The sequence below is a fragment of the Oryctolagus cuniculus genome, chromosome 5 (assembly GCF_051225735.1).
Source record: "Oryctolagus cuniculus isolate XC-2025 breed Fujian yellow rabbit chromosome 5, ASM5122573v1, whole genome shotgun sequence".
Lineage (NCBI taxonomy): Eukaryota > Metazoa > Chordata > Mammalia > Lagomorpha > Leporidae > Oryctolagus > Oryctolagus cuniculus.
The window spans coordinates 135,012,422-135,035,160 of NC_142871.1; the positions used below are offsets into that span (position 1 = coordinate 135,012,422).

The 22,739-nt window shown below is 56.7% G+C and overlaps 1 protein-coding gene across 12 annotated transcripts; it reads left to right on the forward strand.

Annotated features, from left to right (window-relative positions):
* The first annotated feature begins 1,062 nt into the window (after positions 1-1,062).
* Positions 1,063-15,982, forward strand: LOC138849674 (uncharacterized). 12 transcript variants are annotated; one of them, XR_016234114.1, is made up of 7 exons: positions 1,082-1,292; positions 2,623-2,730; positions 3,454-4,440; positions 4,594-4,757; positions 4,863-4,990; positions 8,356-8,585; positions 14,519-15,982. XR_016234114.1 is itself a non-coding variant. In XM_089333264.1 (6 exons), exons 2-6 carry the CDS (start codon positions 2,566-2,568, stop codon positions 7,023-7,025), a joined length of 579 nt encoding a protein of 192 aa, XP_089189390.1. In that variant the 5' UTR covers positions 1,083-1,292; positions 1,807-2,565; the 3' UTR covers positions 7,026-7,328. The 12 variants fall into 12 exon arrangements, 1 of the variants encoding a protein (XP_089189390.1); XR_016234115.1 differs by lacking the exon at positions 14,519-15,982 and adding an exon at positions 12,277-13,177; XR_016234112.1 differs by lacking the exons at positions 8,356-8,585; positions 14,519-15,982 and adding an exon at positions 5,204-7,328 and having other exon boundaries at positions 1,077-1,292; positions 1,807-2,730.
* The last annotated feature ends 6,757 nt before the right edge of the window (positions 15,983-22,739 follow it).

Genomic DNA, 22,739 nt, shown 5'->3' on the forward strand with positions numbered 1-22,739 from the left:
CTCGTGTTCTAGAAACAGCGTAGGCGGATCTGTCGATGCGTCTCCCACCACAACTGATCAGAGGACATTCAACACTTCTATTTGGAAACAGTTTTCCCTCACAAGAAACCAGAGCTACACAGACAGTTACGGAAAGCCCTGGACACATGGGAGAGTCTGCCAGGGACTTGGAAAGCGCCCGTTCACAGTGAACTCCAGTGGCTACGGGGCGCCCGTGTCTGTCGCCGGCTCAGCCCAGCAGCTCGTGAGCCCCCCGTCCAGCTGAACGCTGCTGAGCAAGCCCAAGGTCTGGGGGCCACCTGAAGCCCAGCTGCCCGTGTGCGTGTCACGGCTGCGGGCTCCCTGCGTGCCAGCCCCCGCGGCCGTGCACACCAGCACTGGCAGCCGGGAAGGCTCCCGGGTAGCTTTCAAGTGGAATCCCGGGTTTCCTACAGCACAGGTGATAGGACTGGCTAATTTGAAGCTCACATATAAATCACTAAAGATCAAGAGCAGTTAAAGCAATTGGGGTCTTAAGCCACCGAAAGGGTTTTTGGGGAGGACTGGGTTTGGAGCTGCTGGTGCCCAGTGGTGTAGGCGGGCCTTGGACCTGGCGGTGCACACGCTGGCTGAGGCGCCTGCGTCGGGCATCAGCGTGCCTGGGGTTCGAGTCCCGGCTCTGGCTCCTGGCTCCAGCTGTCTTGCTAAGGCACCCGTCAAAGGCAATAAGTGATGATGGCTCTCACATGTGGGTCCCTGCCACTGCCATGGAGACCCGGGTGGAGTTGCTGGCTGCTGTCAGCAGCCTGAGCCGGCCCCAGCTGTCACGGGCATTTGTGTGTGTGTGTGTGGGGGGGGGGGGCAGCGGATGGGGGCCCTCTGTCACAGAGAAAGAACAGCAGACTGGTTTCCAGTGTGCTTCCCCTGCCCCCGCCAGGGCACCTGCTCCCGCTCTCGACTCCCCGAGGGTCTCAGCCTGACGTTCCCTCCACTCCCCATGGACTCCACAGTGTGGTGGTCACCCTCATTGGCCGCGCAGGCTCTCTGGGACCCAGCAGGGCCTCAGTACAAACTGGATGGGTAAGAGCCGGTCAAGCCGCGGGTCGGTGAGGCGGCGGCAACCGGTGCAACCTGCACACGGCGCGTTGCGTCTGAGAGGCAGGCAGTGCGCAGCCCCGGGCCAGGCCGGCGCCGCCTCTGCGGGCCGCCTTCCGGGTTCCCCTCGCTCCAACCACACCTCCAGCTCCCAGCCCTGACCAGCGAGCCTGGAGGGCAGCAGCCACTTCCCCTGCTCCCTGGGGTCCCTGCACTTGGTAAACACAGGATCTCCCCGGTGCACCACGGAGCTTCGGTTTGCACCGACTGGGGGTGGGCGGAACGAGGGAGGCCGAAGGGTTCTCCCGGGACCGTGCGGCTGCGGCCACTGCTCCCGGGACCCCACTCGCGCCAGGGACAGGCTGGGGAGCCTGGCCCTGGGACCCAGCTTGCTTAGGCCGTAGGGGCGCCTGGGCCAGGTCCCTGGGCTGACCACGGCCACGCACAGTGGGCAGGGCCTCCTTCCTTCCACGGGGTGAGGCACCCAGGTGCGGATGGGCGTGCGGGGCCCTGGTCCCAGGCCAGCGCCACCGCTGATGAGCGACGCAGCCCGGCCAAGGCACAGGGTCCCCCTGGGCTCCGGTTTCTCCACTGATGGAATGCCGGGCAACGGGAGCCACTGACCAAGGCGCTGGCCCCGAACGACCCGGGGGACGCAAAGGTCACCGCAACGGGGCCTGCGGGGAGGGTGCGCGGCCGTGCAACCGAGGGCTCCCTCGTCTCCCTCCACAGGCAGGGCCCTGTAGCCTGCTCCCCTGAGGGCCTGGGCGGGTGCCCGGCGGCGCGCAGACCCTGGCAGCCCTGGGGTCCCGACTCAGAGAGGCCCGGATGGTGCTGGTGTGCGAGTCTTAATGTGGTTTCCTGGCGCCACCTCGTGGCTATGGCCGGCGTTGCCGCACCTGCTCTGAAAGTGAGGCTGCGGGCGGTGCACATGGACAGGGCCGGGCCCATTTGGGCCTATGACTGTGGCCCTGCGGACAGCTTCCTCCCGCGTTCCTGTCTCCACTGCTTTGAGGACCCTTTGAGGCCTTCGGCGAGCCAGAAGCTGGGAAGAAAGCACTGGAAGGAGGGTGTCCAGTCCCCAGGAGGCAGGCACGGGGCTACCCGGGGTATCCACACCCCCGCCCACTGAATCCTGCACCTTTTTCCTGTGGGCATTTGTGGCCCAGGCCAGGTGGTGTGGCAAGCGGCCTGAGGCATCCTCCAATCCCTCCTGACCACAGGGGACAGAGACCGAAGCTGGGCCACAGCCCAGGCCCTAATTCCGGTCTGGGAGTGGAACCCGGAGTGTGACTGGGCCTGAAACAAACTCCCCAAGCCAGCCCGGAGACCACGGGAGCCACGGGGGAGGGGGGCTCTGGATCCCGCCGGACTCCCCAGGGTCTCCCAGGACCCTCGCCAGCAGTGAGGGCTGCTCTGGTCCCTGCTGGGGAGAGGGGCAGTCCGGGAATGACCCTCAGGAGCAGGTGTGGGCATCTCTTGGTCTGAGCCATGGCCCAGGGGTCTCCCCTGTGGCCCACCTGGTTGGCCGCTGTCTGGGCTTTCCAGGGCAGTACCCGCCTGCGCCCCAGTGCCTGCAGCCCCCGGCCACTCCTCTCCTCCGGCTCAGCTCTTCTCGCCACTGACCATCCTCCTCCCCAGAAGATCTCCGCGTGGGTGAGTGAAACAGCAGCCAGTGTAGACCCTGGGGGCAGCCCACTCCCAGCGCTGCCTGGAGGTTTCCTGAGGGGGCAGAGCTGGGTGGCAGGGGCAGGTCCTGGTGCAGGGGGTGGGGCGAGGGTGACAGGCTGCGCTTTGATGGCTCCTTCTGTGTTTTCCATAATGAGCACCCACTGCTGTCTTTAGGGGGTATGGCCTGCCCTAACCAATGTATCTGGGTGTGGGCTGCCCGGCCAGTGCCGGCTGTCACCCAGGGCCCCCTTCACCTCCCGCCTGTACCCACAGCGTCCTCCTGGGGGCGCTCCTGCCAGTGGGTGGGACGCAGACTCTGTGACCTGCTTTTATTTTTGTTATTTATTTGAAAGGCAGAGTGGCAGAGAGAGAGAATCTTCCATCCACTGGTTCACCCCCCAGATGGTTGCAATGACTGGGGCTGGGTCAGGCTAGAGCCAGGAGCCAGGAGCTTCCTCCAGGTCTCCCTTGTGGGTGCAGGGGCCCAAGCACTTGGACTGTCTTCTACTGCTTTCCCAGGTGCACCAGCAGGGAGCTGGATGGGAAGTGGAGCAGCCGGAACCCTAACCCATATATGGGACCCTAACCCAGCCCATGTATGGGATGCCGGTGTCACAGGTGGTGTCCCAACTGGCTGTGCCCTCTGAGATGTCCAGGGCAGAGCAGGCCCCCAAATGACCCGACTCTCCCGTTGCATTTGATTGACAGTTTGGCTGGCTGTTGCTCCGTGGGCGGGAGGCCGCTGTCTTCTGAGGCTGAAACGCTGGGGCTGGGCCTTCTGGTCCCAGTGTCACTGCCGAGCTGTCCCAGCTCCGGACGCTTGCGCGTGACCTGTGGAGGCCCTGTCTGCAGCTTTGTGCTGCCAGCCCTGAGGGTCCGTTTTTATCCACGGCACTGGCACCTTCTGGGCCGTCTAAGTCCTTCCGCTCAGAGAAAGGCTCGTGGATGCCGGCTGTCTTCCGAAGCACCAGCTCGGGCTGTAACTCACACACTTGAAGTGTACGATCCTGCGAGTGTCAGGAGATTCGTCTTGTGCAGCTGTGGCTCCCGGGCACCTGGGAACATTTCCACCGCCCCGCCAACGACGCGACGACGCAGCTTAGCTGCCCCCTCTCCCCTGCCCGTCTGCCTGCCGTGGTCCTGCATTCCCACGTACCTGAGACCACAGGTGCATGGCCTTTGGGCCTGGCTCAGCACCGTGTCCTCGCGGCTCACCGCAGCCCGAGCCATCACCCATGCGGGGGGCGGGTTGTTGCTGATGCGTGCGCCAGCTCACGGGTGGGGGCTCTTCCAGCCTCTGGGCTGCCTTTCGTTCCTGCTCTTTCCTTTGTGATCCCGAGGGTGTGGGTGCCAGCTGTCCCGAGTGGGTGCTCAAGTTGAGCAGGAAGAGAGAGGGCTGGTAGTGGGGAGAAGGGGTGGCCGCCCACTGCTGTCCGGCAGGCAGTTGAGCCACCCCAAGTGGACGGACAGGGGACCCCGGGTTGCCCTTGGAAGGCACAGGAGGTACGAGGGACAGGAGGGCAGCTTCCTGTCAGCTCACGTGGGCCCGGAAACATCACAGCCCTGGTGCCCATGGCTGTGACCGCGCCTGCCCACCACCAACGCACCCGGCTTCTCGTCAGGCCTCTCGGAGAAGCAGGGCTGTCCCCCTGGTCTGGGGACGGTCACTGGCTGACCAGGGCCACTGCCCTGGAGGTGAGGACGCCTGCCAGGTTTCCTGTCCCGCACACGCCCCTCCAGGGTCACCTAGGAGCCCTCCGTGGCTGGCCTGGGGCAGGGGGATGGTGTCAGGGGCCAGGGACCCAAAGGGCGGGCCTGCGGCATTGTCCCTTAGCTCTGCTTACACAGGCTCCTGGGTGGAGGGGAGCAGCCGCGTTGGCCCTGGCAGCGACTTTAGGATGAAGAGGACTCGGGACCCACTGGCCCTGGTTGTGCAGCTTGGGAAATGCCGGAGCCACGGGAACCCCCAGCGTGCTCCGGGCAGCTGCATCTCCTACAGGTGCCCGGCTCAGGTGGGTGCTGCCAGCCCACGGACCGCACAGGGAGCAGCGAAGCTCCAGGGGGTTGGGAGGCCACTCTGGGAAGAGCAGGCGTCACCTCAGTGCCTACCCTGACAGCTGCACGTGCGTGAGGCCAGCGGTCCCCGCACAGGGGATCCGGGTTCTTTCTCTCCTGTTCCATTTTCTTTGATGAGAGTCACCGGGGCAGAAGCGCCGTCAGACCCGGAGTTCAGCGCCCCCGTGTGGTGAGTGACGGGCGGGCACCTGGGCAGACGTGGAGGTGGGGGAAATGCAGCCGATTGGGGGAGGGTCGGCAAGGAGGTGGGGCTCCCGGCAGGAAACCCGGGCAGGTGGTCGGGTGGGCGCGGCCGAGGCTGAGGAGAGGGCTGCAGGCCGGCTTCCCCTGCCGGTGTCCAGCCCAGCTCCCCAGCGTGCTTGTCGGCCTCGTTTCACTACAGATTTTGAAACACTTGGGGCATGCGGGACAGTACGGGAAACGGAATGAACCCCAGTTCACCCTTCAACAAGATCGTTCTGCTTTCAAGTTCGGTTTCTAGGCTGTGAATCTTAAAAAAAAGTCACAGAACTAAAGCCCCTCCCTGCCCCCCACCCTCTAATGTTTAGTTTTATTCTGAAAGGCAGAACAACAGAGAGAGGGAGAGACAGAGAAAATCTTCCATCTGTTGGTTCACTGCCCAAATGACTGCAACAGCCAGGGCTGTGCCAGGTCAAAGCCAAGCAGCCAGGATCTTCATCCGGGTCTCCCACGTGGGTGGCAGGGGCCCGGGTGTCGCTCCCCCTCTTCGTGGAGGAACGACACTAAACCCTGCCTAGGCTTCCTATCCGAGTCACGGCACCATTATGTCGCTCCCCCTCTTCGTGGAGGAACGACACAGGACCCTGCGCTGTTCTTTTGTCTGCTCGGCCCTCCCCGGGTTTGCTGCTGGTTCTTCCCAGGTTGGCTACCGTCCTTCCACCTCTGTGGAAGGGCGGTTCCCCCTGCCACTTTCCCCACTTCCGTGGGGGAGCGGCACACTGCTGGCCGGCTCTCTTGGAGGCTGCACAGGTGTTCCTTCAGATAGATGTTCCCCTTAGATGTTCCTGGTGCATGTTGTCTGTCTCCTCCTTTATAGTCCTCTTCCACCAATCCGTGCTCTGCTACCCACACGCCGAGTACGCTGCTCTCCTCCAATCAGGAGCAGGTCCTGCTGTTTATTGGTTGAACTGGAGGCAGCTGTGTAGAAGCTGTTTCCTCCTCTCCCAGCGCCATATTGTGGGAGAGCAGATGCATAGAATAAGTCTTAATTCCAGTAACTTAGTCTAGTCCGAGTTGCTCCCAGTTGCTCCCCACAGATCCCCCTTTCTTTTTATTTTTGGCGTTGATATGCGCCTGTCTTCGGTGCCCCGCGGCACACACTCTGCTCTGCTTGCTAGAGTTGCCCACAGGTGCTTACAAGTCCTATCAATCAGGCAAACCGAATCCGGGTCCTCTCTTCGCCATGTTGTGAGGAGGTTTTTAGGCGCTGATGTGTGCCTGAGTTCGGTGCCCTGCAGCGCATGCTCTGCTCTGCTAGAACTGCCTGCAGGTGCTTACAAGCCCTACCAATCAGACAAACCGAATCCAAGCCTTCTCATTGCCGTATTGTGGGGAGACTTATTGGTGTTGATAACGTGCCTGTCTTCGGTGACCTGCAGCCGCCCGCAGGTGCTTATCGTCTTACTAATCAGGCAGACCGAATCCAAGCTCTCTCATTGCTGTGTTGTGGGGAGGCCTTATTTTTCTCTATTTCTCTACCTCTGGGCATTCCTATCTCTCCTATTTTACTTCTATCTGCCAGCATTCCTATTTCTCTCATTTTACTTCTAAACTTCTGTTTCTCTTATCCCCGCGGCTTCCCGGCGCCTGCCCCGAGGCTGCTTCTCGGCACCTCGCCCTCGGCAGCTTCCCGGCTCTGCGCGGCTTACCGGCTTCTATTCGTGCGCTCAGCGGTCTCCACGCCCTTCGCGCCTGCACCACAGCCTTCGCGCCAGCCCCGCGTTCCCTATCTATTCACGCCCCGTGCTCTCTCTGCACGCAGCGGCTTCGCTGTGTAGAAGCTGTTTCTCCCTTCTCAGCGCCATATAGTGGGAGAGCAGATGCATAGAATAAGTCTTAATTCCAGTAACTTAGTCTAGTCCGAGTTGCTCCCAGTTGCTCCCCACACCCGGGCCATCTGCTGTTCCCTTTCCAGGTGCCTTAGCAGGGAGCTGATCAGAAGTGGAACGGGGGCGGTGCTGTGACATAGCCTGCAGTGCCGGCATCCCATATGGGCACTGGTTTGAGTCCCAGCAGCTCCACTTCCAATCCAGCTCTCTGCTTTGGCCTGGGGAAGCAGTGGAAGATGGCCCAAGTCCTTGGGCCCTGCACCTACGTGGGAGACCTGGAAGAAGCTCCTGGCTCCTGGCTTTGGATAGGCACAGCTCTGACCTCAATGGCCGTCTGGGAAATAAAACCAGTGGATGGAACACCTCTCTCTCTGCCTCTGCCTCTGCCTCTCTGTAGCTCTGCCTCTAAAATAAATAAATAAATGGCTTCTAAAAAAATCACTTGTTTATTTAACTACTTATTTATTCTAAGACAGAGAGGGGGAGAGAGAGGGAGAGAGAGAGAGAGAGAGGTCCCATCAGCTGGTTCACTCCCCAGATGCCCACCATGGTCCTAACTGGGGCTACAGCTGGGAGCCAGGAAATCCGCCCAGGTCTCCCACATGGCGGCAGGACCCCACCACTGGGGCCGTCACTGTGCGCCCAGGGTCAGCATTGGCAAGAAGCTGGAGTCGGGAGTGGTGCCGGCTGTTGAACCCAGCACTTGGGTGTCGGACGCCAGCATCTTACCCGGCGTCACTGATCTTTTCCGCTGGCTGATCCGGGTCCCCCAGGCTGTGTTCCGTGTGCTGATTTCTTTTTCGGTCTCCGCCGTGTCCTGGCGGCCGCCTTGACTTAGGCGATTTCCCTCTGCTCATTGCTTCCACCATATTCAAGTGTGGATGTATCTTCCTTGCTGTTTACGTCTAAGTTTTTTTTTTTTTTTTTTTTTTTTTTTTTTTTAATGGGGGTGGTATTGGAGCTCCTGGTGACATGGGTCTCCTTCTCTGTGTGTATGTTTTCTGTTTTCTTTTCTTTTCCTTTCCTTTTTTTTTTTTTCCCCCATGATTTGTTTACTTATTTGAAAGGCAGATACAGAGAGAAGGAGAGAGAAGGGCAGAGAGAGAGAGAGAGAGATCTTCCATCCCCTGGTTCACTAACCAAACAGCCACAGTGACTGGGGCTGGGCTAGGCCAAAGCCAGGAGCCAGGAGCTTTCTCTGGGTCTCCCACGTGGGTGCAGGGGCCCAAGGACTTGGGCCATCTTCCACTACCGTCTTAGGCCATAGCAGAGAGCTGGATCGGAAGTGGAGCAGCCGGGACTCGAACCGGTGCCCACATGGGAGGCTGGCAGTGCAGGCGGCGGCTTGACCGGCGCCCCGCAGCCCCTACATGCTCTCTTGCCCTTCTGCCTTCCCGCGTGGGGTGAGCCCAGCGAGGGTCGGCTTCTGGAAAGGAAGTAACTCTGTTCTATCTGAACCCAGCAGCACAGTTCCGACGAAGGCGAGGAATCGGAACCGGCAGGTGGGGCTGTAACCAACACCTACGAGTGGGAGGCAGCTGCGGCTTTGGAGCTGGCTAGCGGAAGAGGGGGACTAATCTGCACGGGTTCCTCTGGCTGTTTACTGTAAAATGAGAAGGAGAAACATGCCTGGGAGATGAAATTAGCAACTGAATGGGAAGCAGAACGGAACAGTTTGGGAAAATGAGTGAAAAAGTGAGTTCAGGACAAAACACCAGAGGTGGGTCTGCGGGAGCCCCAGCGGCGGGGATGGCGGGGGCGGATCGCAGCAGCTTCCGGAACAGGGGTCCCAAGGCGACGCGGCCCCCCCGCGGATGCGGAGGACCTAGGGCGCCTTCCTGGGTGCGTCGCCCTCGAGGTCCCAGCTTGCCCCGGAGCTCGCTACACTGCCTTCAGCGTCCTTCTGCCAGTGAGCAGGAGCCGGCTTCCCCCTGCCCGGGCTCACCTCTTTCAACGCGCAGCTCCCTGGGGCATCCATGTGCTGCTCGTTCTGCAGGTGCACAGCACGCAGGAAGTGCGGGGCCAGGGCGGCCTCCGCCTAGGTGTCAAAGTGTTGGGGGCCCAGGCAGAGACTTGTCATAGGGCCAGAGAATCCCCACCCGGGGCAGCACCCAGCGGAGCTGTAGAGGTGACGCCCCTGCAGAGTCTCTGCTAGGATAAAGCCTAGGGAAGCTGGGGGAATTCACAGCTCCCAGGACCCCAGAGTGGTAGGACCACAGGCGTGCAACCCCAGCCCGTGAGAACCGCTGGCTGGGCTGAGCCCATCAAAGCCGCAGGGGTGCGTGGGTCTGAGGCCCCAGGGAGCCCAGGATGCAGGGCTGAAGTCGAAGGGGATGGCTCTCCAGGTTGAAGACTTCAGCGTCGTGTTCCCCCGTGGGTTTTGGACTTGTTTGGACCCCGTGGCCCTCGCTCCTCGCCTGCCTCTCCCCCGTGCGGTGGAAAGGGAGTGTCCACCTGTGCCTGGCCCACGCTGGTATTTTGGAAGCCAATTTCCCAGGCTCCCAGCTGGGGAGGGAATCCGCTCCCAGCTGAGTCATGCCTGAGTCGCTTGCACATTTCCTATGATTGACGCCCTGGGCTGCAGGCTGCGGAGCTGGTGCTGGAGTGAGTTAGGACTTCTGGGGCTACCGGGTTTTCTTGAACGTGTCTTGCATGAGCTTTTGGGGGCTCAGAGTAGAATGCTGTGGCTTGAATGTGGCTCCCCACGTTCAGGTATGGGACACCTACTGCACCTACCGCCCAGGGCAGCCTCGCTGCCAGGTGGGAGCTCTGAAAGCCGTCCTCGGGCCGTTACCCTGGGAGTGGGCTCCTGGCTGCTGTGGGCGGAGGGAGGTTTGTCTCCACCAGCATTCATGTTGAAGCTTCATTCCCCAACATAACGGTAGTGAGGCGGTGGGGCCTCTGAGAGAGGGGATTAGGTCCTTAAGATGGGTCAGTGTTGGGTCTGGTGCTGTGGCACAACCAGTTAAGTCCCTGCCTGCAGTGCCAGCATCCAGTATGGGCACCGGCTCGAGTCCCGGCTGCTCCACTTCTGATCCAGTTCCCTGCTGATGGCCTGGGAAAGCAGCAGAAGACGGCCCAAGTTCTTGTGCCCCTGCACCCACGTGGGAGATCCAGAAGAAGCTCCTGGCTCCCGGCTTCAGCCTGGCCCAACCTTGGCTGTTTCAGCCATTTGGGGGAATAAGCCAGCAGATGGAAGATCTCTCTGTCTCTCCCTCTCTCTAATTCTGCTTTTCAAATAAATAAAAAATAAATCTTAAAGAAAGGGGTCAGTGTTGGCTGGCGCCGCGGCTCACTAGGCTAATCCTCTGCCTGCGGCGCCCGCACCCCAGGTTCTAGTCCCGGTCGGGGCGCCGGATTCTGTCCCGGTTGCCCCTCTTCCAGGCCAGCTCTCTGCTGTGGCCCGGGAGTGCAGTGGAGGATGGCCCAAGTCCTTGGGCCCTGCACCCCATGGGAGACCAGGAGAAGCACCTGGCTCCTGCCATCGGATCAGCGCGGTGCGCCGGCCGCAGCGGCCATTGGAGGCTGAACCAACGGCAAAAGAAAGACCTTTCTCTCTGTCTCTCTCTCTCACTGTCCACTCTGCTTGACAAAAACTAAATAAATAAATAAATAAAATAAAAAAAAAAAGAGAAAGGGGTCAGTGTTATCCAAGGGAGCGCCAGCTCTCCTGGGTCCGCATTCACTCCTATGAGAACCGATTGTTTTAAACAACAGAGCCCGGCCCCTCCCTGGTCTCTCGCTTCCTGTCTCTCTACGTGATGTCTCTCACATGTGCTCCTGTCATCCTGGGATGCAGCAGAAGCCCCAACAAGACGAGGTCTCCCGAGAAAGCCCGTAGAACTGTGCAGAGTGGGTATTAGTTTGGAAGTGAGACGTTCCCCAGAGACCCACGTGTTAAGGCCCCAAAGTCAAGGGTACTAAGAGGGTGGGAATCAATCTGTTATGACGTTTAGTGATGGGGTTGTTTGGGTGCAGCCCCACGATTACATCCTGATGGTTTTGCACGAGGCTGCATGGGCACTCGGGGACTCTGCCAGCCACAAGGTCACCACCAAAGCTGACCCTGGGGGCCTCCCTGATCTTGGACTGTGAACCTCCAGAACTGTGAGAAAAGTAAGCTCTTTTCTCCCTACGTGGCTTGTGTCTGGTACTTCATTATAGTAACAGAAAGCTGACTGTGAGCCATTTCGCCTCTTTTCTGTACAATGTACCCATCGTTCGTTATTTTCTCTTTTTGAAGATTGATATATTTAAGAGGTAGAGCGACACAGAGAGAGGGAGAGACAGAGATCTTCCATCTGCTAGTTCACTCCTCAAATGGCTGCACAGCCAGGTCTTGGGCAGGTTGATGCCAGGGGCCAGGAACTCCCTCCTGGTCTCCCACATGGGCGACAGGGACCCGAGCACTTGGGCCAGCCTAGGCTGCCTTGCAGGTGCATCAGCAGGGAGCTGGACTGGAAGTGGAGCGGCTTGCACTTGAGAGTCACAAGTGGCGGTTGCCCTGCTGTGCTGCACCGCTGCCCCAGTTATTTTCTTAGAAGAACACTGATACAAGGACGGGCTTGGTCCCCTTCCTTCCCTTTCTCTCACGCCCGTGCTTTCTTGCCCGCAGCATGGAAGGAAAACGTCTCTGCTCTTTGTAAATCGCCCAGCTGCGTGCATTCTGCTACTGCAGCGTCAAGCATTGCCCCACTGTCTCTGGCATCCCTTGTGACTTCTGGTCCGGGTGGAGCTGTCCTTTCCCTCTGGGGATCTTAACACCGCTCTGTCTTTGATGTTCTGTGTTTTTACCACAAAGCGCTTTGCCGCAGGAGTCTCTCTAATTGCTTGGGATTTGTGCTTTCTTTGTGGCTGTACGTTGCTCCTCACTCTCGGAAGTTTCAGAGTCATCTCTCGAAATATTGAATCTCCTCCTCTTTCCCTCTATTCTGTCTTGCTGGGACTGGTCACGTATAAGAGCTCCTGTCTCTGCACAGCCGTTTAAGACAATTCTGCACGTTTCTGGCCTAGAGAGCGGAGAGAGAGTGTAGGTCCACGCCGGCCTCCCAGAATGACCTGTGCACGGGGCCCCACCTCCAGGCAGTGAGTGGGCGCCCAGCGGCCTCAGAGCTGCATCGGGTTGTGATGACAGAGCAGGTCGTGGGAAGGCTGAGTCTGTCCCGACCGCAGCGCCTCCTTCATGGTGCTCATGGACGGGTCGCAAACGGCTCTGCTCCTCCTCACCCGCCTCCGCACTCAGAGCCACAGGACCCCCAACCCGCCCCTGGGGCGCCCGAGTCCCGCCCGCCGGAGCAGGTGCAAGCCAAGCCGTCCCCAGTCCATGTCATGTTGGTATCGGCACCGCGGGGGAGCCCAGGGTCTCACCTCCTCTTCGTCCCAGCAGGCTCTGCGTGGACCTCGCTGTGTGCCTGGTGGCCCTTTTTCCCATGTGTCAGAGGTTCAGTCATTCAGCTCAGTGGACTGTTTTATGCAGGGCAGTGCTCAGCCAGCGGCCGTCTGTCGGACGACTCTGGAGTCTCCTATGATCACAGCTTGTCTTGGTTGTGGGGATCAATTGAGAGGCATCTAAAAGCCTAAAGCCATGTGTGAAAATCAGCTCCGACGCTCACTGTGGAAGTCCTTCTGAGAATCTGTCTTCTGCTGGGCCTGAGGCAGTCCCACTGTTTCTAGAAGTCTCTCATAGGCACTATTAGTTATTTATTTGAAAGGCAGAGTTACAGATACACAGAGAGGGACAGAGAGAGAGGTCTTCCATCTGCTGGTTCACTCCCCAAATGGCCACAGTGGCTGGAGCTGGGCTGGTCCAAAGCCGGGAGCCAGGAGCTTCATCTGCGTCTCTCACGTGAGTGCAGAGGCCCAAGCACTTAAGCCGTCTTCTGCTGTTCTCCCAGGCCATTAGCAAGGCGCTGGATTGGAAGTGGAGCAGCCGGGACTCAAACTGGCACCCATAAGGGATGCTGTTATTGTAGGTGGTGGCTTTACCTGTTAAGCCACAATTTCAGCCCTGGCATTACATTTTTTTAAAAAAAGATTTATTTGAAAGAGAGAGAGAGAGAGAGGTCAATCTTCCATCCGCTGGTTCACTCCCCATATGGCTGCAACTGCTGGAGCTGTGCCAATCTGAAGCCAGGAGCCAGGAGCTTCTTCTGTGTCTCCCACGTGGGTGCAGGGGCCCATAGATTTGGGCCATCTTCTGCTGCTTTCCCAGGCACATTAGCAGGGTGCTGGATCAGAAGTGGAGCAGTTGGGACTTGAACTGGCGTCCATATGGGATGCCAGCACTGCAGGTGGTGGTTTAACCCGCCACGCCACAGCACCAGTCCCAGCATTATTATTATTATTATTTTTTAAAGATTTATTTATTTTATTTGAAAGTCAGAGTTACACAGAGAGGCAGAGAGAGAGAGGTCTTCCATCCACTGGTTCATTCCCCAAATGGCTGCAATAGCTGGAGCTGCACTGATCCAAAGCCAGGAGCCAGGAGCTTCTTCCAGGTCTCCCACATGGATGCAGAGGCCCAAGGACTTGGGCCATCTTCTACTGCTTTTCCAAGCCATAGCAGAGAGCTGGATTGGAAGAGGAGCAGTCGGGACTCGAACCAGAGTCCATATGGGATGCTGGTGTGTCAGGCCAGGGCTTTAACCCACTGCGCCACAGCACCAGCCCCCCAGTGTTATTTTTTTAAAATATTTTCCTTGGGGCCGGCGCTGTGGCATGCCAGGTAAAGCTGCAGCCTGCAGTGCCGGTATCCCATATGGGTGCCGATCATGTCCCAGCTGCTCCACTTCGATGTGTAACTCTGACTTTCAAATCAAATAAATAAATCTTTAAAAAATATATTTTTCTGGTCAAACACCCAGGCTGCCCTAGTTGATATGAGCTTGGACCTCCCATGATTACCCACTTGAAGATCAAAGTGTTATATGCCGATCCCTTGTTAGTTGTTAGTGCTGTGGTGGCAAAGCTGCCTCTCACGTTGGTGTTCCCGCCTTCCCGGCAGCAGCGACTGCCCCACGTGGGCCGGCAGCGGTGCTGTGCACGTGCACGGCTGCCCGCAACGCCTTCTGTGTGAGCCAGCGTGCCGGGTCCTCTCTTGGGGTAGGTAGGGGCGAATTTCTTCCTGTGAAAACCTCCTGCCGAGATGGTGTTCCGCTCCAGCTCAGCCCGAGCAGGGTCAGGGAACAGCTTTCCCAGCCATTGTCCGCTTGGGGGTCAGCACAGGGTTTGGCTGAATGCTAGTAGCCAGAAAATGTAGGTCTTAGCTCTGGAAAAATGAAACAAGACAGTCGTTCAATTCTAAAATGCCCCTGTTTTGTAGAAGTAAAATAAGACTCTGCACTGACTTTCTGCTAGGCTGCACTGTTGCAGAGGATACGCTGTGAGCTGCATTTGCTTCTAATCTTGTCATGAACACGAGTGAAATTTGAGGTGTTTTGCAAGAAAAAAACTTAAGCCATTTATTTATTTATATTCATTTTATCGCTTCTCGGCCTTTTGGCTAAGATCAGGTATATTTATATTCATTTTATTTGAAAGGGGCAGAGAGAGAGACAGAGCTATCTTCTATCCAATGGTTCACTCTCCAAATGCCCGCACTAGCCAGGGCATTATCTGCTGCCTTCCAGGCTGCACAGTGGCAGGAAGCGGAACCAGAAATGGGGTCGCCAGGACTCACATCAGGCACCCCAGGATGGAATTCAAGCATCCCACATGGCAACTTAACCCCTGTGTCACACACCTGCCTCTGCGCCACTATTAAAGTCTGAAATGAAAATGAAATGCTTCCTTTTCTTGCCTCACTGTGTTTTTTCTAGGTCATTTCTTCAGACAAGACTTCAGATCACTAATTCTCTCTTCAGCAGTATCTAATGATGACTTCATCTTGGTTTTACATTTCAGCCTCTGTGTTTTTCATTTCTTGAAGTTCCAAGAAAAAATCCATATGCTTGCAGTGGATGTTTGGTTAGTGGTTAAGACACCCGTGTCCCCTGTCAGAGTGCCTGGATTTAAGTCCCGGCTCTTCTCCTCATTCCAGCTTCCTGATGAGGGGAGGCAGCCAGTGATGGCTAAAGCAGTTGGGTCCCTTTCACCCATGTGGGAGATCTGGATTGGGCTCCTGGCTCCTGGCTCTTGGCCTGGCCCAGACCTAAAAATCGTAGGCATTTTGAGGGGGCACTAGTGGATGAGAGTGGGTTCTGTCTGTCTCAAAAAACAACAAATGCAGGAGAGTCCCTGGACCCCTGTCACCCATGCGGGAGACTCAGGTGGAGCTCCTGGCTCCTGGCTTCAGTCTGGCTCAGCCCTGTTTGCTGTGGGCATCTGGGGGAGTGAACCAGCAGATAGGAGATCTGTCTTGCTCCATATAAATATAAATTTAGTGGGAATCCACAGAAATTTATTTCTATACAGTTCTGGAGCCTAGAAGTTTCTATACATCTATATATTTTAAAAAGATTTATTTTAGGCTGGTGCCGCGGCTCACTAGGCTAATCCTCCACCTAGCGGCGCCAGCACACTGGGTTCTAGTCCCGGTTGGGGCGCCGGATTCTGTCCCGGTTGCCCCTCTTCCAGGCCACCTCTCTGCTGTGGCCTGGGAGTACAGTGGAGGATGGCCCAAGTGCTTGGGCCCTGCACCCCATGGGAGACCAGGAGAAGCACCTGGATCAGCACGGTGCGCCGGCCGCAGCGCGCCAGCTGTGGCGGCCATTGGAGGGTGAACCAACGGCAAAAGGAAGACCTTTCTCTCTGTCTCTCTCTCTCACTATCCACTCTGCCTGTCAAAAAAAAAAAAAAAGATTTATTTTATTTATTTGAAAGGCAGAGTTACAGAGAGAGGGGGAGAGACAGAGAGCAACGTCTTCTATCTGCTGGTTTACTCCCTAAATGGCCACATCAGCCAGAGCTGGGCCAACCTGAAGCCAGGGGCCAGGAGCTTCCTCCAGGTCTCCCACGCGGGTGCAGGGGCCCAAGAACATGGGCCATCTTCTACTGCTTTCCCAGGCCACAGCAGAGAGCTGGATCGGAAGCAGCCGGGACTCTAACCGTTGCCCATATTGCATGCTGGTGCCGAAGGCGGTGGCTTTACCCGCTATGTGGTGGCACCTGCCTCCATATATTTTTAAAAATAAAAAAAATTAGCCGGCGCCGCGGCTCACTAGGCTAATCCTCCGCCTAGCGGCGCCGGCACACCAGGTTCTAGTCCCGGTCGGGGCGCCGGATTCTGTCCCGGTTGCCCCTCTTCCAGGCCAGCCCTCTGCTGTGGCCCGGGAGTGCAGTGGAGGATGGCCCAGGTGCTTGGGCCCTGCACCCCATGGGAGACCAGGAAAAGCACCTGGCTCCTGGCTCCTGCCATCGGATCAGCGTGGTGCGCCGGCCGCATCGCGCTGGCCGCGGCGGCCATTGGAGGGTGAACCAACGGCAAAGGAAGACCTTTCTCTCTGTCTCTCTCTCTCTCACTGTCCACTCTGCCTGTCAAAAAAAAAAATAAATAAATAAAAATAAAAAAAATTATTAAAAAAAAATCCTGTCTTGATTTCTTTGGTTTTTGTAAGTTGAGATCTCCCCATGGAGGTTTAGACTACAGCAGGGGCCCGTGGGGCGAGGGAGGACTCAGTCACACGTGCCTCCTGCTGAGTGGGACAGGAGCTCCCCACGAAAAGTGGCGGGGGTGGCTGTGCCAGCGGTCTGTGGTGACACTGACGATCAGACAATAGCTGTGGGTCTGCATCTCTGAGCCAGCCTCTGCCTCCCCTCACTGGGCTGTCACCTCAATGTCCCTGGAGCCCCCCACCCCCCGCCCCAGGCCAGGCTGGACTAACACTGCGAGGTCCTTAGAGACCTCGCTGTGGACAGCCATGAGCACCGCACAGCGTGGCCACACAGCAGCTCTGCCTGGTGGCTGTCGGCTCAGGCCTGTGGGGACGCAGGGACAGAAGGCAGCAGGGGGCGCTGCTTCCGGGGAAAGTGTCCAGAGAAAGGGGAGCTGGACAGCCCAGGGACAAGCCCCCCACCCCTCCGGGAGACCAGCTAAGGAAACCAGGCCAGCACCAAACAGCCAGGTCCCCAGGGGCCCCTCAGTAGCAGCTGGGACCCGGCTGCCCCAGAGTTGCTCCCTTGACAGCCTCTGTGTTGGCAGTCTTACCCATCATTCCTCCCTCCCCATTCAGTGTTTCTGCATTTGAAAAGGCAGAATGAGAGCAAGAGCGAGAAAGAGGCAGAGAGAGAGAGAGAGAGAGAGAGAGGAGAGAGAGAGGTCTTCCGTCTGCTGGTTCACTCCCCAGATGCTGCAACAGCCAGAGCTGCACTGATCCGAAGCCAGGAGCCAGGAGCTTCTTCCAGGTCTCCCACGTGGGTGCAGGGGCCCAAGGACCTGGGCCATCTTCTACTGCTTCCCCAGGCCATAGCAGAGAGCTGGATTGGAAGTGGAGACTCGAACTGGCACTGCAGGTGGTGGCTTTACCTGCTACGCCACAGTGCCAGCCCTGTAAAGCTTTTTAATTTAAGCATCCAGTGTATTGAGTGAATGAAGGTGGAACTTCTTCAAGAAGCTGCACATTTGGTGGGAATCTTTTTAATTAAAGATGTTTCTATATTTTTATTTCAAAATATTTATTTATTTGAAAGGCAGGGCAAGACACATACATGTAGGGCTGGTGCTGTGGCATAGTGGGTAAAGCCACCGCCTGCAGTGCTGGCATCCCATATGGGCACTGGTTCAAGTCCTGGCTGCTCCACTTCCGATCCAGCTCTCTGCTATGGCCTGGGGAAGCAGTGGAGGATGGTCCAAGTCCTTGGGACCCTGCACCTGCGTGGTAGGCGCAGGAGGCTCTTGGCTTCTGGCTTTAGATTGGCCCAGCTGTGTGGCCTTCTGGGGCGTGAATCAGTGGTTGGAGGACCTCTCTCTACCTCTGGTCTTTTGTAACTCTGCCCTTCAAATAAATAAATAAATCTTTTTTTTTCCCACCTGCTGGTTCGCTCCCTAAAATGCCTGCACTACCTGGGGCTGGGCCAGACCACAGCCAGGAGCCAGGGACTCCATCTGGGTCCCCACACAGCCGGGCCTCAGGGAGCGAGCCAGTTCCTCCTTCTCTAGTTCCCACTCTGGCCGCAGGCAGCGCGCGTCCTAGTTCATGGGCGACAGGCAGGGGTGCACCGTGGGTCTCTCTTTCATGTCCTGGTTCCTGGGAGAAAACCCCGGCTGAGCGTGAGCCCATCTGTGTGGAGCAGAGGCAGCAGACACACCCCGAGCACCCATCCCTGCAGCCTGGGGTGGGTGTCCCCTGTTGTCTTCCAGGCGGCTCCCTGCCTCCCCCCGCTCCCCCCCCACCATGTGGCCTCCTGCCCCAGCCCTCTGCCCGCTTTGAGCCACTGCCTCTGGGTCTGCAGGCCTTCCCAGGTTAACCATGTGAGCTGAACTGCGGCTCCGCAGACCCCTCCTGCCAGCTCCACTCCCCCGGCGCCCAGTCATACGCAGTCTGACCTCAACCCCCAGGCCACAGCTGAGAGGCTCAGGAGGAGGGACCTCTTATCACCGTAACCCTGCTGCAGCTAGCGGATCCAAGGTAAGAGGAGAGGCCTTTCCTTGTGAGGCTTTTGAACCTGGGATCCAAGGAGTGCGCCAATCCACTTCGCAAGTGGAAGCCGCAAGCAAGCTACCACGGAGGGGCAGAGCGTCTGTGATGCTGCATCCCCGCAGGTGACATCTTTGGTGGGGGGGTTGCCCGCCTTCTTTCCCGACGTCTGATAGGATGGACAGACACAGGGGGTGGGCCCAGCAACTGTGCTGGGCCAATCAGGTTCTCTCCTGGAACTTTGGAACCTGTGCATTGACAGAGATGAGGTGGTTGGGGCTCAGGCTGCCCCACAGCAGGGCCCCAAAGCTGGGGATCCCTGAAACCCTGGTTGCTGCTTCTGTCTCCCCCTTCCCCCGGAGCTGGCTGATAAACCACCCCCCTTTCTCATTCTGTTATCCAGGAGTTTCTGATGAACCCTGGCTCTTTTTTTTTTTTTAAGATTTATTCATCCACTTGAAAGAGTTACACAGAGAGAGAAGGGGGGGAGGGAGAGAGAGAGAGGTTTGAGAGGTCTTCCACCCACTGGTTCACTCCCCAGTTGGCTGCAATGGCCGGAGCTGCGCCGATCCGAAACCAGGAGCCAGGAGCTTCCTCCAGCTCTCCCATGTGGGTGCAGGGGCCCAGGACCAGGGCCATCCTCCACTGCTATCCCAGGCCACATCAGAGAGCTGGATTGGAAGTAGAGCAGCCGGAACTCGAACCGGCACCCATATGGGATGCTGGCACTGCAGGCGGCAGCTTTATCCGGTATGCCACAGCGCCAACACCATAACTATGTCTTAAAGTCCAGCGCCCAGTCAGGGATTCTGCACTGAGCTCAGTCGTCAGAGCTCCTCAACGCCCTAGAACACTCCCTGTGCGTTCCGTCTCCCATGACACTGCTGTGTTTCGAGTGCAGTCATCTTGCAGAATAACCTGTCACCTACATGTATCTGATGGTTTCCTCATGGTTAGATTCAGGTTGGCACAATCCCGGTCAGATGGCTCTGCGGCCCAGGGGGCTGTCACGTCACTGCCTGAGACACTGGCATCTCACATGCGCACCTGATGGAGTCCTGGTTGCTCCACTGCTGATCCAGCTCCCTGCTAAGGCACCTGGGAAGGCAGCGGAGGATGGCCAAGTGCCCAGGCCCCTGCCCCCACGTGGGAGACCCAGAGGAAGCTCCAGTCTCTCGGCTTCCGCCTGGCCCAGCCGTGGCCATTGCAGCCATTTGGGGAGTGAACCAGCAGGCTGAAGATCTCTCTCTCTCTCTCTCTCTCTCTCTCTGGCCAAGCCTCAGCTCTGTGGTGCTGGGACTTTCTGCAGCACCTCTGGAACAGCAGCCTAGCGGTGCTGAGCTGGATCTCCTGTTTACTGTGGAGTCCACGAGATGCCGTCTCCCATTTTCCAGGTTTTCTAACTCAGAGTTGACTAGTCCAGTTTTTCCAGGTTAACTTTTTTTTTTTTAAAGATTTATTTATTTATTTGAAAGTCAGAGTTACACAGAGAAAGGAGAGGCAGAGAGAGAGAGGTCTTCCATTCGATGGTTCACTTGTTCACTCCCCCAATTGGCCGCAATGGCCAGAGCTGTCTGATCCGAAGCCAGGAGCGAGGAGCTTCTTCCAGATCTTCCATGTGTGCCCAGACCATAGCAGTGAGGTGGATTGAAAGTGGAGCAGCTGGGTCTCGAACCAGTGCCCATATGGGATGCTGGCACTGCAGGCCAGCGTGTTAACCCGCTCCGCCACAGCACCGGCCCCATCCAGGTTAACTTTTCTGAGTACTTGATTGGTCCTTTCAGTGTGCAGATTCAAGTTTATTTCTAGAAAGCTTCTCATTTTGGGGGCTTAAACTTTGATGTTAGTTTTTTTTTTTTTTTTTAAGATTTATTTACTTACTTGAAAGGCAGAGCCACAAGGAGGGAGAATAGAAAGAGAGAGAGAGAGAGAGAGAGAGAGAGATCTTCCATCTGCTGGCTCACTCCCCAAATGCCTGCAACAGCCAGGGCTGGGCCAGAAGCCAGGAGCTCCATCCTGGTCTCCCCTGGGGGTGGCAGGGGCCGGGTACCTCAGTCCTCATCGGCTGCCTCCCAGGCATGTCAGCAGGGCCCAGGCGTGTCAACAAGGCTCTCCAATGGGGGCAGGCGTCCCAAGCAGCGGCTTACATCTGATTCACTGCACCACACGCCTGCTCCCGGCTTTGTTTTTTGTTCCAGGCACAACACTTATGTGGACACTGGATCGTCTTTGGCCATCTCGTTCTCCCTGACTTTTCTAAAAAGCTTCTTTTAAATTGATTTTAGTTCTCTTGGGTTTTTTCATTCCTTTCGTGAGTGCCTCTCACTGTATTTTTGATTGAATTTACTTTTGTTTATTTCCTAAGTTCGCTAATTCTCATTTCCTGTTGCCACATCTTTTGTCTAGTTTTGTTCGATGTTTTTTAAAATTTTAGTATACACTCTTTCTCCTGTTTGTAAATGCTTGTGTAAGAATATTCAGTTCAGCACTGTGGCGTCATGGGCTAAGCCTCTGCCTTCAGCGCTGGCATCCCATGTGGGCGCCGGTTCTAGTCCCAGCTGCTCCACTTCTGATCCAGCTCCCTGCTGTGGCCTGGGGAAGCAGTGGAAGATGGCCCAAGTGCTTGGGCCCCTGCACCCACATGGGAGAGTGGGAGGAAGCTCCTGGCTCCTGGCTTTGGATTGGCACAGCTCCAGCTATTGTGGCCATTTGGGGAGTGAACCAGTAGATGGAAGACCTCTCTCTCTCTGTCTCTCCCTCTCTCTCTGTAACTCTACCTCTCAAATAAATAAATAAAAATCTTTTTTTAAAAAAGAATATTCAGTTCAGCTTGGACGGTTATGGAACAGTTTTCTTCTGCTTGGTACTTCTCTGGGGAAGAGTTTTCATCAGCTGAAATGTTTTGATTTTCATTTTCTGTTTTTTTTTTTTTTTCTTTTTGTAGATTTGCAGGAATGTTGTCTACTTTTTCTAGTTTCTGTTGAAATACTTTATATTGTAGACAGTGTTGTGGCACAGCTGATTAAGCCACTGCCTGTGACACCCACATCCCATATGGGCGTTAGTTCCAGTGCCGGCATCCCATATGGGTGTTGGTTCGAGTCCTGGCTGCTCCACTTCCAATCCAGCGCCCTGCTAAATGCGCCTGGAAAAGCAGCAGAAGATGCCCCAAGTGCTTGGGCCCCTGCACCTATGTATTGGTTTCAAATATTTTTTGCAGCTAAATAAATTTATTTTTTAAAAAAAGATTTATTTTTATTTGAAAAGTTAGAGAGGGAGAGACAGAGAGAGAGAGAGAGAGAGGTCTTCTAACCACTGGTTCACTCCCCAAATGGTCACAACGGCACAGCTGAGCTCATCCAGAGCCAGGATCCAGGAGCTTCCGCTGGATCTCCCACAGGGGTACAGGGGCCCAAGGACTTGGGTCATCTTCTGCTGCTTTCCCAGGCCATGGCAGAGAGCTGGATCGGAAGTGGAGCAGCCGGGACTAGAACCAGTGCTCATATGGGATCCCGGCGCTGCAGGCTGCAGTTTTAACCCACTGCGCCAAAGAATTTATTTTTTTAAATTTATCTTTTAATTCCACCTTTCCTACTGGCCTCAGCCTGGCCCAATTCCAGTTCTTGCAGCCATTTCAGGTGAACCATCAGATGGCGTGGCTCGCTCTCTCTCTTCTCCAACTCCCTCTCTCTCTTCCCCAACTCCGTCTCTCTCTGTAACTCTGCCTTTTAAGTAAATAAATAAATCTTTAAAAAAATATACAAACATCATCTGCTTTGAGCGGCTGTTAGCAGGCACTAGCAGCAGAAGTGAAAGGTCTGGTTTCTCGGTACAGGGGCGCTTCTAAAGTATTTAGGGGCCAGCGCTGTGACGTAGTGGGCTAAGCCTCCACCTGCAGCTCCGGCATCCCATACCGGTGTGGATTCGAGTCCTGGCTGCTCCTCTTCCAATCCAGCTCTCTGCTATGGCCTGGGAAAGCAGGGGAGGATGGCCCAAGTCCTTGGGCCTCTGCACTCGCATGGGAGACCTGGAGGAGACCTGGCTCCTACCTTCGAATTGGCTCAGCTCCAGCCATTGCAGCTATTTAGGGAGTGAACCAGCGGTTGGAAGACCTCTCTCTCTCCCTGTCTCTCTATGTAACTCTGCCTCTCAAATAAATAAATATTAAAAAAAACTTTAAACACGATCAATGACATCCTTTTTTTTTGGGGGGGGGGGTTAATGTGTCTTCTAATTTTGATTCTTGTTCTGTTAAAGCCCTTCACTTCCCCAGCTC

Excerpts from the sequence above, each read along its gene's own strand:
- LOC138849674 (XM_089333264.1), top strand. The coding sequence starts at position 2,566 with ATGGCCCAGGGGTCTCCCCTGTGGCCCACCTGGTTGGCCGCTGTCTGG. Across the intron at positions 4,441-4,593 it reads CCAGGGCCACTGCCCTGGAG|GCTCCTGGGTGGAGGGGAGC; the intron begins GTGAGGACGCCT and ends CTGCTTACACAG. Across the intron at positions 4,758-4,862 it reads CCTACAGGTGCCCGGCTCAG|CTGCACGTGCGTGAGGCCAG; the intron begins GTGGGTGCTGCC and ends CTACCCTGACAG.